We start from the raw sequence: 13,121 nt of genomic DNA, 5'->3' as shown, positions 1-13,121 counted from the left end.
CTTGTGACCTCTCTCTCATATGTCAATTCTTTGGTAGGTGAAACCAGCTCTGATCTGAAATCTATTTACATTTTTCAACAGACTTCATATCCTTTGCCACATCGGGAGAGAGAATTACCTACTCTTTCAGGGCTATCTTGGCCAACGCAGATTTAACCCTTACACCCAAGAAATAGAAGAGTAAGCTTGTTGAACAACCTACAACGGAACACGCAGAAGCTATTTGTGAAAGAAAAACATTGAACAAGTGCAGGGAAGAAAAGGATACTGGATGACTAAGTATCAGCAAAGACTCAGTACTACTGAGTAGTTCACAGTTTCAGAAATGGCTTTTTGAACACATATATCACTTTCTTGATTTGTATTCACTAATGAACAAAAATTTGTTTTCTCATATGGTCAATAAACCTCTTAGTCTTCCCAAAGCACAAGAATTAAATTATATTCCCATCGGGCTTGACATTTCACCTATATGTACAAGAAATTTAAATGGGTAATCATGCAGAAGCACCTTTCATGCAAGGGTTGCTACAACTTCAGGTGCAGCTTTAAGAGAGAAACAAAAGAGCAAGGCCAATTTTTAAAAAATATGAGAAAACAGAACTTGTATAGAACTGAACCCTGTTAAATCACAGAATCACAGAATGGTTTGGGTTGGAAGGGACCTTAAAGATCATCTAGTTCCAAACCCCCTGCCATGGGCAGGGATACAAACGCTTTCATTTGGAAGAACTTGGATGTAATAGTCAATTACCAAAGAAATGGAAGAAGCTTGTAGACGATCCTCCTAAGGCTCCATATAAAATTTCTTTGGGTAAAGCATTAGCTTCTTTACAAGGCTGGCCACGATAGATACTTCATGATTCACACTATGCAGGATTGTAAGTAAAAAGACTGGAGAAAGTTTTGAATCCCTTCAAACAAAAAAAAAAAGTATAATCCTGTAGCCTTAATTATCCCATAAATAGTCTTCTCGCTCTCGTTTGTGAAACCTTGCAAGACAGAAGTCACAAGCAAGGAGTCTGAGGAGGGCTGATCCTGAGACATGCAAAATACACCAATTTAAACTATCATTTAGTCTAATTCAGGGAGACAAATCTCAAGGTTGTTCAACACATATCTACTTACAAAACAAATAATACATGGCCTAATATGTAAAATTTAAAAACTCCATCATAATCATACATTCTTTTCTTCTACCACTAATTAAAATCTTCTCCTATGAGATTTCTATGGCTAATCATGTCAATTTTGTAAAACACTGAACCTGAGGAACAAAGATTACAATGTGATGTGGGCAATTCATCTAAGAAGAAAAACGTGGGGAACAGAATTTAAAATGCTGCCTCTCAGCTCACTATTATAATCAGTTTATAACATTATCTACCCGATTATCGCAATTCCCATATTTCAACAGAAGTTACGTGATACAGCAGGTTACTGAAAATGGCTGAGACAATATATGGAACAATGAATTTGAGGTTCTCCTTTCACTCCGAAATATTTGAATGAAATTATTGCCACCATGGTCTTGAATCCTTTGGCCTTCCCTAAATAATTTCTTACTTCCTTTCAAATTAGCACTTGACCAAGACAAGATATTAGACTGCATTTTCTTCAAGAAACTTTACAAGATGGTGAGTGGGATGTTAAGAAGGAAAAAGAACAAAACAACATCAACAACATAAATATCTCTTGGACATTCTTTATGACATCTGACAAACTTTCCTCCCTTTAAACCTTTGACAGGCTGCAATAGCAAGCGATATGCTTGGATGAAATCCTCTGTGAACGTATACAGCAAATTGCAGAGGAGTGAAACACTGAGTTTTGGTCTGCAAAGTTGCTAAGTCTGAAAGATCTAAAGGTGTGAATATGGATTATTTTACAATATCAGCAGGTAAACATCTGACTTTTCAGCAATAGCTTCTTCCCTCCAGTCATGCTGTCTGCTACTTCTGCAAGCATGTCAAGTGCTGTCAGGACTTCAGGCCTCTTAGAAACATGGTGTACAGATCTGTTTTTCAGCTAATACTGTCATTATTTGTAACTTCTCACATTAATAAGCCATTGTCATGTTACTTGGCATTCTGAAGACACTTTACCTAATCAGTTTACTCTTCAGAACTTCTTTCCTATCTTAGTAAAGTTTGTATATCTATGAGAACAAACCTCATGTATCTTTTCTCTTTTCCCTGTTTCTCTTTTTCATCTGTCATTAGCTCTATCACTTACCAGGAATATGACCAATGTTAGTATGAGTCTGCAACTTCTGCAATACCAAACAACCTCCCTGAATCTTTCCAGCTCACCAGCTTCCTCTTACTTCATGATTTTTTCTTTACTTATGTCACTTAATTTCTATTTCCTTGCATAACTGTATGCCTCTGCAAAGACATTTGAACTGCAATTTGTATGAAAGCATACAGGGTATGTCCTGTAATTTACTGCTAGTGTTATTCTCACATGAATAAACCACTGCTATGTTTACATCTCTGTAGACAACTCACCTAGTTTACTGCTCAGAACAGCTCTCCTACTTTTCAAAATCCTCCCTACCTACTATTATCATTTCTACTGACTTTTTAGAGTCTAATCCTTTGTATCCCTTATATTCCCTTCCCCGATTAAATTGCAGCATTGCAGGCATTTGTAGGAATGGTGGTGCCCAGGATACTACCTTCTGTTGTTAAAAATTCACACATGACAGGCCCTAATCCTGAACTAAAGAGAAGTAACATATGAAGGCTTACTTATATCTATTTGAAAAGAGGAGCATGTTGCTCTCCACAGCTCTTCAGATATATTCTTTCTGCTATTCTTTAATGCTAATTTTTGCATCAATTTATATGGAGGTTCCAAGAAATGGGAAGAGAATGGAATACAGATGCCGAGCTGGGAATGTACCAGACAACTGTGTTTTCATATTCTCTAATGTGAAAGGTATCTTTTGAGGATAAAGAACATATAGATCTGTGTGCTTTCTTTAAGGCTTATTAATCATGGCTTAATTTCAATATTCTTTAAATATCTTCCTTTTTCAGTTATTCTACGCCACTTACCAGGTAAAGGAAGATTTTTTTGTTCTAACATAAACCCATATCCTCAAACATCCAATAGGACAAATATTGATTGCTCTAAAAGCAGTATCTTTAATTGCTTTTAGAGGAGACTGTCATTGTAAGTGTCTAATTAGTTTGGTAACGTGACTGAAACAAGTACTCAATTAATTTGAAACTTTTTCTATATAACACATAAACCAATTGAAGAATATTCTTGAAATTTACTTATGCTGTTGGAGAACTGCAAAGCAGCAGCACTTACAGACTATTACTGCATAACACTCACACAACACTCCTGTCATATATTCCTATTAAAAATCGGCCAGTATTGTAATATTTTTCTTGAGTTCGACAGAGATAGTCTTTTTCTAACAAAGAAAGCATGAATTTGCCTTAATACACAGTTCAGAGATGTGAAAAAATGGCAATCAAAGCCTATTTCACCTTTCCATCTCATGCTGTTATTTCCCTCTTTACAGAAATTAACTCCTAACAAACCATGGTTATTTTCTAAAGTCACAAAAAAACTAGAGATTAAGGACTATTGCCAGAAGCTTGACCACTTGGAGACTTTTTCCTCTGGAAAGTTGGAAACTACCGATTCCATGAGGATTGTGGTTTTAGTAACAAAGCCAGTGAGTTCATATCACAGTTTAAGTAGCACAATATATTCAGCTTTTCTAAATCTAGATTTTATAAAACATCTAATGATCTTCAATAGGAGGTTAATTAGTTCTCCATGAGAGGTTATGTTCAAGTATACTTAGGGACTCTGCTGCTCTAGTATACTTCGGTACTCAGCTAAGAAGCAAAATAAACCACTACAAATTAGAAGGTTCCTCCTCTAACAGAGGACACATTAAGTACGAAGCAGCATTTATTTTTTAATTATGGTGCAACCACTTTTGGTATATAAAATGCAGTTAAAATATTTTCACAGCTATTATTATCATAGCTAATAATGATTAAGCATCTTTAAGCAAACCTCTCTTTGTTTCAGCAGCTATCTGTGACAAATATATTAGTATATATTTTTCTTACTTTAGAAACAATTTTTACTACTTCTGAATGATCTTTTTGAAGCTAAGCTCTATTTTAATATCTGTCCCTACAGAGAGAATACCTGCAATTTTCAGAAATAATAAAAACACAGGCTAATGCTTCCTCAGGAAACCCCTGAACTCTCATTTTCAAAGCCACATTATACCTTGTTATTAAGGACCAGTACTTTTTTTTAAAACATAGTATATTCTTTGAAAAATTCATTTGAAATGCTCTATTCTAAACCCAAGTTCAATCCAAATAAATAGTCTTTCTTTGTCATGAAAAAAAACATACACAGAGACTCTCAATCACATAAAAACTGCTTTTATGCATAATAGCAGTGGGGTCTGGATACTGTTTAGATTAATTCTGAATATTCCTCTCCAATATATCAATTCCAATAGAGGGTCATCATGAGGTATCAGGTAATTCATACATAAGATCTGCCTTAATACCCATGTACAGATTTCAAATATGTCAATTTTTTCTGTTTGTATCTGATTCCTATGAGCCACTGTCTAATTCCAGGTTACGGCTGTGTTATACTTTTGCTTCAGTTTTGCTATATACACTGTACTTTTTATTTTTTGCAAAGGTAGAAGTATCTTTCATATTCAAACAGCAACACTCTTAAAAAAGCTCCAACAGCACATTAAAAAAAACAAACCAAAATTGAGTCTTCCTGACTTCTGATCCTCCACTCAGACAGTGAATCCATCAATTTGTATGTTGTCATAAATTAAATCCAGTTCTACCCAGATATAAGATTTGCACCATATTTGCATATGCTGCCCACAGTTGTGTTATGCTCGCAAGGGAGAGAATCTGTGAACACTAGAATTTCCATGGATGAATCAAACATACCAGAAGAACTGATGAAACCATGCAAGTATAATTTTAATATAAATTCTAATTTCAGTAGGATTAAAATTACTGTACACATAAAATTTCATTTTCAAACTTGAAATCCAGATTAAAATTTTCTAAAAATCTCTCCTCAGAATTTTCAGGATCTGTTTGAAAGCATTATGGGTTTTCTCATGCCCACAGTGCGCTACAACCAACACTAGTTTAATTTACATAAAGAACTACCTGCTTTCAGTTTGCTTATAAGCATGCTTAATAGATAGCCTTTAGAGAAGACAGACCGGAGACAGGAGTCTTATCTATACTATATTCTCTTTTCTTAGAATTTTTTTTATATATTCCCTCCTCTGCACACAAGGCTTTATAGTCGCAAAGTTTGCAGACACAAAGATGTGATTAGAATCCAGCTTATCTTTTAAAACCAAAATACCTAAAACTTTTGGCAGCATGTTATGTTACATAGTTTTGCCTCTGTGAACAGGAGTGATGATAAATGTAAAGCACAGCTCCATGAAGTAGTTACAACACAGCTGATTCCACCCAAGCACTCAAGTGATCTACAGTATAATACATGTTGCCAGTAAGGTGTTTAAGCTCCTTAAAAATACTTACAACTATCAGTTTGTTCTGATTCTGTTTTGGTTGCTAGCCTGGTATTATTAAGATTGGATATATCAATAAGGTAGCGTCACTTTAGGGAATTTCTGAGCTCTTTACATATATCCTGTTCTGTGTCTAGAAGCTGCCTGAAAGCAGTTAGAGCAGCTATACATTTGTAGCTAGGTAGTAAGTAAACACATCTACCTGTGGTTCATGTAGAGCAATAGTGCAGAATTGCCAAATACTAGAAATTTTAACAATTTGAAACTGAACCAGTTTTCAAAAGTTACATAGTGGTAGCTTAGAAGTAATAGACCTCCACTTAGTGCTTGTCCTAATTTTAGTGGTTCCCCTGTTTTCCCTATTTTAAAAAGTTCTCTCTTCCTTCCATATGACAGATCTATCTAACCAGGAGAAAATGCTAAGATGCTGATAAATTCACAAACTTCAAATACAGAACTTTTTTTCCTGTAATTCTAGTTGGACTAGTATCATATGCAATTTTAATGATAGCAGCCAAAAGATTTTAAGAGAGAAATAATCTTAATTAAAGGTTATCTTATGGATGATATTATAGATAATATCTGCAATTATATATATACACTATTTATTATATTAATTAGATCAATTATACCTTAATTACATGAGAAATAATCATTAGTCCTTGGGCATTATGCTCTGAATTGTAACCACCTATTTATTTCAAGAAGACTACTGTGTGAATTGTCATTACGGAAACAATTGTTGACACCAGAGTTGAACAGCTCTCCATGGGAAATCCCACAGACCATTTAGCTTTCCTGAAACATCTTTACTTATTCTATGCTAATGAAACATACTAAATCACATATGTTTGGGATAAGATTGGAATTAAAAAAAAAAAAAAAAAATTTGACCACTTCAAGGACAGACAATAGATGAACCACGTGGTTATTAATTTTGCAAATCCTAGAAGTACTGTGGATTCCAGAAAACACAAACATTAAAAACAATTAATAACTTTTTATGTTTTTTTTTTTTGCCTACACGATCAGTGTATGTGGACACTATTACCAAGGCTAATTTATTGTCCTGACCTTCACTATGACTTTTCTGCTGCTTCTGATAGAGAAACCTGCAGAAGGAGTATGGCCAAGAGGGTTCTGTTGCTAAAAATGGATGTGTTCTCTACAGGCAACACATTATTTGAAAAAAAAATTCAGAGGTTCATACTGACTGCTTCTCCTCAACTGTTAATTCCTTAATTTACAACTCGGACAGTTTCCATTGAAAGCACAGCTAACCTAACATGCTGTCATTTTTAATTCTTCTTTACACCAAAGGCAGATGTGAAAAAAGCACACCTGAAGAATTTCTATCCTTCAGACAAAAGACCCTACTAAGCCTTGGAGGCAGCATTTAGATTTCTACTTATCAAGCAATTGCCTCTGCCACTTGGATAAAAGCAACAAATAAAACTTTTTACTTCTTTGCATTAGAAAGAGAGTGTGTGGATGAAAGTTGTTCAAGAAACGTCATCATTAATATAAAATCCAGTTGCTTAAAAGACTGGGAGTAACCCGTGAGTTTATGTGTGTCTTCCAGACATCCCCTTTTTTCTTCTAAAATAATGCTTCCTGATATCCCCCATCCTATGTGTTTTTGTATGGAAAATCGACATCCTGCAGAGAAACTTACTGATGAAAAAAAGATGACACTGTAGAAGTGATCATATGTCGACTGCCTTTTAAGAACCTAACAGTAACAACTGAGAACAGTAAGAATTCTGAATCTGAGCTTGCCTTTGAATCTGGTCATAAGCATTATCGAACACTTCCTTTCACTGATGATGAGTGAAAGCTCATCACAGAAACTTAATTTTCAGGCCAAAATTCATCACAGAAACTTAATTTTCAGGTCAAAATTTATTGAAAAACGAACAGTTATTAACAGTTACCCTGTCATGAATGAGATGGTGTAACTTCTGCACATTTTCCCTACTTAACAAAATCAAATCTATTGTGTATGAAACAGTTCCAGTAGCTGTGAGCTGGACTAACTCCTTGAAATTTCTACCTTGATTAAACCCAATGTTGTAAATAGTATTAGCAGCCTCTTGGGAAAAACGTAACTTAAACCTCATGCCGACTCGATATAGTTTCCATCGGGATAGGGAACAGGGGGGCATAACAATTCTGTAAACCCTGAAATCAGAACCCTTTTTGCTACACCCAACTTCAACCATGGCAGCAGTAAAAAAACAGACTCGCTGAACAGAGAAAAGCTTTTCCCTCTTTTCCTTCCAGGACACATCTATTTGATAATGTACCGTGTCTTGAAACTGACATTCTGAGGAGGATTTTGGACAAATATATCCATTCCTGACATTTTTAATGGATAGGTACAATGCTAAACCAGAGTTTTAACTAGCTGAGTTCTAAGGCAATCCTAATGCACATGACAACTTCAAGTTAATGCCACTGACAAGTTAAAAATAATTTTAAAAGAACACTGTAACAAGAGAGGAGCATCTTTGGGGTTTTGTTTGTTTATTTGTGGTTATAAAAGGGATTGTTAAATGTGAAAACCAATGTAAACGTTCATCTCTTGCTATTGCAGACTAGTGAAACCTGCCAAAATTAGTTCATAAAAAATGGCAAAATTTACAACATTTACGTGCATTCCTGGCTCATAAACCTAAAACATCCAAAATAAAATGACAATTATAATGGATATGCATTCTTTCTCTAAATACCCCTTGAACATGTCAAGAAGTCTTACCTTATTCTTCCATAGGTCCCTGAATTCCAGTGAGATGCTTAAAAATTAAGGTAAATTTTTCAACTCAGATCAGTACATTATTTCTCATCTTGGATATGAATATGAATATGATGGTTTGCATTTCCATAGCATCTTGTGTGGGAAGATTTCAGAGCATTTTGTAACTAATAATATAACTATATAACTATAAAATAATTTTTAAAATGTTGCAGTAAGGTAGATTGAGAAAATTAAGACGTAAGAGAAAATACTTGTTTAAGTGCCAACTAGTTCCAATTGCTTAACCTGACAGACACAGATTATCCTTCCCTAACACAATGAATAACCACAAAATCATTAAATTAAAATTAGCTCTCTTGTACATGTCTCATTAAGCACATCAAAAAATGAAAATATGCCAGAATGACACACAAAACTGGAATCCACCTTTGTTAAGGGCTGAATCTTATTGTAGATCAGCTAGTTTAGAAGTATTCTAGATGGCTGCTGTGGTTAGAAGAGGTGTTCACTATCTTATCGAAGGACTAGAGCTGAGAAACCACAGACATCAAAATCTGAGGTCACTGATTTTCACTGTTTCTCAAGACACAGTTACACATTTAGCACAATGTCTACCTAAGCAATCTCTTCATACACAGTCCTGGCCAGTAGTTGCTGCACTCACATCACCTTTTCCATTGACCTCACACAACACTCTATCCAGTCCTCTAATGAGTAGAGTTCAGAGAACTTATCTGGCTGAAAAATTCACAGAAAGAAAGAAAAAGGTTATGTTTCAAGAGGATCTGCTGTGCAATTTGACCACGCTATAGAGGAAAAGGATGCTAATAGCACTCTGGCCCCACTCTTCAGATTCAAGTACAGTCAAAGAATTCATTCTGGTTTTTGTTAGCTCTAATGCTGCCGGACTCTTTCTTTATGCTGCAAGTTGAATAATTAAGGAGAATTGAAGCAAAATACTCCAATTCTCTTCCATAATATATGTATGGCAAGAGAGGAGTCCTCTTTATCGAACAAACAAAGGTAGACCTACATCCTATACCCTCTCTGCACTAGTGAGCAGAGAATATACAGAAATTTCATGGCCTCCTCAATCTGATGTCAAACTAGAGGAAGGTGGGTTACAGTTCCTGAACCCTCAACTCATCAACAATCAGGAAAGAAAATCCCTTTGCTTGATTTCAGGAACAAATTTATCATTTTTGATACATGAAAATAAATTCAACAGCACAGATCCCCGACTTCTGCAATTCATTAGTTACGAATGCTGAAGCAAATTGCAAACAGCAGGAAACAGACGAAAATATATTCAATACCAAATATTTATACAGAATAATATAGAATGACATTAAAATTCTTTTTAATATTTAACCAGAGAAAAGCTTTAGGTTATTAACATGCATATTCATCTTTCATGCTGCTGGAACGTCTAGCTTGCTAAGTACCTAACATGACTGCACTGTAGAAAAGAGAAGGACTTGCAAAAGTATTTCAGTTCTTCAGTGAGCCATAAAGTACATGAGACCTTCATTGTTGGAATGAACTAAAGAACCACGTACTTGTTGTTTCCATAGCAAATGAAAAACTGGAAGTTAAATTCTCAACAGAGTCAGGACTTTCAAAATCACAGCTTGAAAGGGAACACAGCAGTCATGGACTTACCAGGTAAAAAGAAAGAAAAGGCTGAGAATGCTATATATAATCCTCACTCCGCTCAGTAGCAGCACCTGGCACAATACCAATTCTTTTTCACATGACAAGAAAGTATATCACTTTGCAGCCCCTATTAATATTGCAGCTGTATTCATTTGTTGGGCACTAAGGAAGCCAGAGAAGACCCTCTGTGCCAACCTACTTAGAGTATTGTTATCAGTTTGCTAATTATACCTGCAGTACATTCTGACTGGAAAATTTAAATCGTAGATATACAGGCAAAAAAAAATAGGTCATTTTGCATCCTGGGATAAAAACTAATCCTGAAAAATACTGAAGCTTAACTTTTAATGAGTTAATTTCTCCTAAGTCCTTTTCCCTAGTCAATACATCAGTCATCATGAAGAATGTGATATTTCGGTATCCCATCAAGTTCACAATAAGGAACATCTAGGAGCTACTGTTTGTCCGTTCCCATACATCAAGCGCAGAACTATTTTTTTTATATTCGGATAAAAAGCAGCCAGGAGTTGCAGGAAAAAAATCACTGCTTTTTGGGTTAACAGACAAAATGCTGACATAAGTACACTAGCTACTTTGTTTGCCTTGTTATCACTCACCACTGATCCTATGGAAGTTTGAAAGAAGCTAATGTTGATGGATTACTTTTAATACCAATACTCCTGTGCATGCTTCACTGAAAAAAAAAAATAAGTCTTTCACACAGAAATATTTATACTTAAAAATACTTTGGAAATAAAAGGCAACACAAAATATAATCCAAATGAAATATTAATGGTAAAATGATGATGATATGTTACGGTCTTATGCATTAATGCTATGTCATACTGCTTTACCAGTCAATGCAAGCTCATGCTGCTTTGCAAATCTCAGTATTTTTGTGACTAATACACAAATTATGGTTAACTTCAATTATGATTCTAAGCCTTCAGCTTTTTCATATTGTAATGAAACTGGAAATACAAAACTATGAAAAGTCCATTTTCTCTAGTGACAGTTGCCATTAGCTATCATCCCTGATAATCCCATCTTCACTGTCTATACTGCAAGCAGTGGAACAATTCATTAATTGTTCATTCCCAAAGTAGCAATTTGACTATCTCTAGATCCTTTCTTCTCACATTAAAATCATTTAAGGTGGTCCAAATTTTAATATGTGTTCCCAATTCAAAATCCACCTGGTAACAATCATAGGAACACATTAAAAAAAAAAAAAAAAAAAAAAAAAGAGTTATTTTAATCTTACTTTTGAAAGAAGCAAAAATCTGTTTGCTAGATTTTATAATCCTACCTTTTTCAAGAGAAAATTCCTCTGAGGAAGTGAATCTATCTTCCAGAACATCCATAGATGCTTGGTGCTCCAGATCATAACCTGAGTAACTGCTCTTCACATATTCCTCTCTCCAATTTTACCTCTTCTAAGTGGGACGATATATCTTCCTCAGAGAGTATTCCTGACTCGATTGCTGAACAAGATCCATTCTTATTCCCTAACTTGATCTTTCAAAATATTTTTTAGAATGTTGTGTATAGCAGTATGACTAGCATATGCCTACTACCGGACTGTGCAGAGCAACTAAAAATTTTAAACTTTGCAGATGACTGCTACAATGCAGTCACTTTTATGAAGACAAGGCTTAGTCACCTGCTGAAGTTGTGCTTTTGAGATGCGAATGACAGGGGGGAACCTGTTGCCACAGGGAATGACAGGAAGCTGCCTACGACCAGTTGAGCGGGAGGAAGAGGAGTGGCTCTCAGCTGATTGACTCCTTGGTAAACCAGCCTCTTTCAGAGGATCCGAGAGGATGGATAGATAGGCTATAGGGCTCATGGTGCGGAGGATGGGACTTGAAATTCTTGGAGTGGAGAAATGCAGCATATGAGATGAGTTGAGCTGTGAGAACAACATGGCGGGGAAGAAAATAAGGTTTGAAAATCAGTATTTTAATAATTTTTGTTTATGTCTTGTCTATAGGCATTTTCTTAGAAGACCATATTCACAACTCCCTCACAGGCTAAAAGCTGATAATTTAAGAGGTATCTTAAGTCTTATCTTCACATTTTCCATCAATTTTTAAAAACCCAGCATTAAAGTCAAAAGTCAGCATCCTTTCTCTACCTGGCTCCTACCTTCAGTCAGTCAGTCAGTAACAATCTAGGGCAAATTTAATAAACTAATACAGTCTGGTCAAGGACATTGCACACACAAACTAGTTGAGTGGTCTTTGCAAATGCTTAGCACATCCGTGCAACAACATTGTTTTCTGAGATTACTATATTTTTAGCATATACACCCATTGCAGGCTTTACAAATGTGACTGTACAACTACAGCTACAGCAGCGTATATTAAGAACCGTAGCTGACAGGATTAATCAGTAATCCCAAATATGGGATTGAACTCGAAGGATACACTGGCCTGGAGAACCCATGAACAATTGCTTCATCTTGAACTACATCACTTAAGCATTTAGAGAAGAGGGGGGAAAAAAAAAAAAAAGAACAGTGACTGTAAAGTCAAAGTGTTCCAAACTAATAATTTTAGAGAAAGTGCATTTTCAGATTGGTTATTGATGATTCTAATAAACCTATAGCTTTGACATACAACTCTGAAATCAACTGATTCTTTGCAAGATCTTTTCCAGCGCAGAATAAATATCTGACGGTGACACATCTAAATACCTGTAAATGAGACTGCTATATACAGTTTGCAAATCTTTGTTCCAAGTGTATTTAGACAAAACCATGAAGAGTAGTTTGCAAGCTTCATGAAGGTGATTTTCTGTTTCCTACCATGGTATTTGCCATTCTAATCTGTATTCCTTGGAAACAGAGAGCACCTATCAAGCATTTCAGTTTCCAAGGAAAAGGTATTTTCAATTGTGTCAATCCTAAAGCTTCAGTTCCCATAATGCATAGCTGTCCCTCAACTGGAAAAAAATAGTATTTCCAGTGTCTCATAAAAGCAGCAACTGAGGACAGAAGGTACGTGAAAATTAAACAACTTAGAACTCAGAAATAAATGGAAATTTAAGAGCAGGTTTTTGATACATAATAGTATCTCAATGTACAAAATGCTAATTTCAGCAATATTTCTAAATAATAAAAATAAGTAG

General features: G+C 35.3%; 1 protein-coding gene across 1 annotated transcript in view; it reads right to left on the bottom strand.

The window, feature by feature from the left end:
- The window catches only part of LOC104083998 (tau-tubulin kinase 2-like), a 17,805-nt gene extending 5,967 nt beyond the window's left edge, over positions 1–11,838 (bottom strand). The window contains exon 1 of the mRNA XM_009587686.1: positions 11,653–11,838. Within this exon, the coding sequence (XP_009585981.1) occupies positions 11,653–11,838 (186 nt within the window). The remainder of the gene's footprint in view (positions 1–11,652) is intronic.
- Positions 11,839–13,121: the final 1,283 nt, after the last annotated feature.

Source organism: Fulmarus glacialis, unplaced genomic scaffold (assembly GCF_000690835.1).
Source record: "Fulmarus glacialis isolate BGI_N327 unplaced genomic scaffold, ASM69083v1 scaffold42021, whole genome shotgun sequence".
Taxonomy (NCBI): domain Eukaryota; kingdom Metazoa; phylum Chordata; class Aves; order Procellariiformes; family Procellariidae; genus Fulmarus; species Fulmarus glacialis.
Note: the sequence above shows the minus strand (reverse complement) of the source record. Positions and strands in the feature narration are given on the sequence as shown.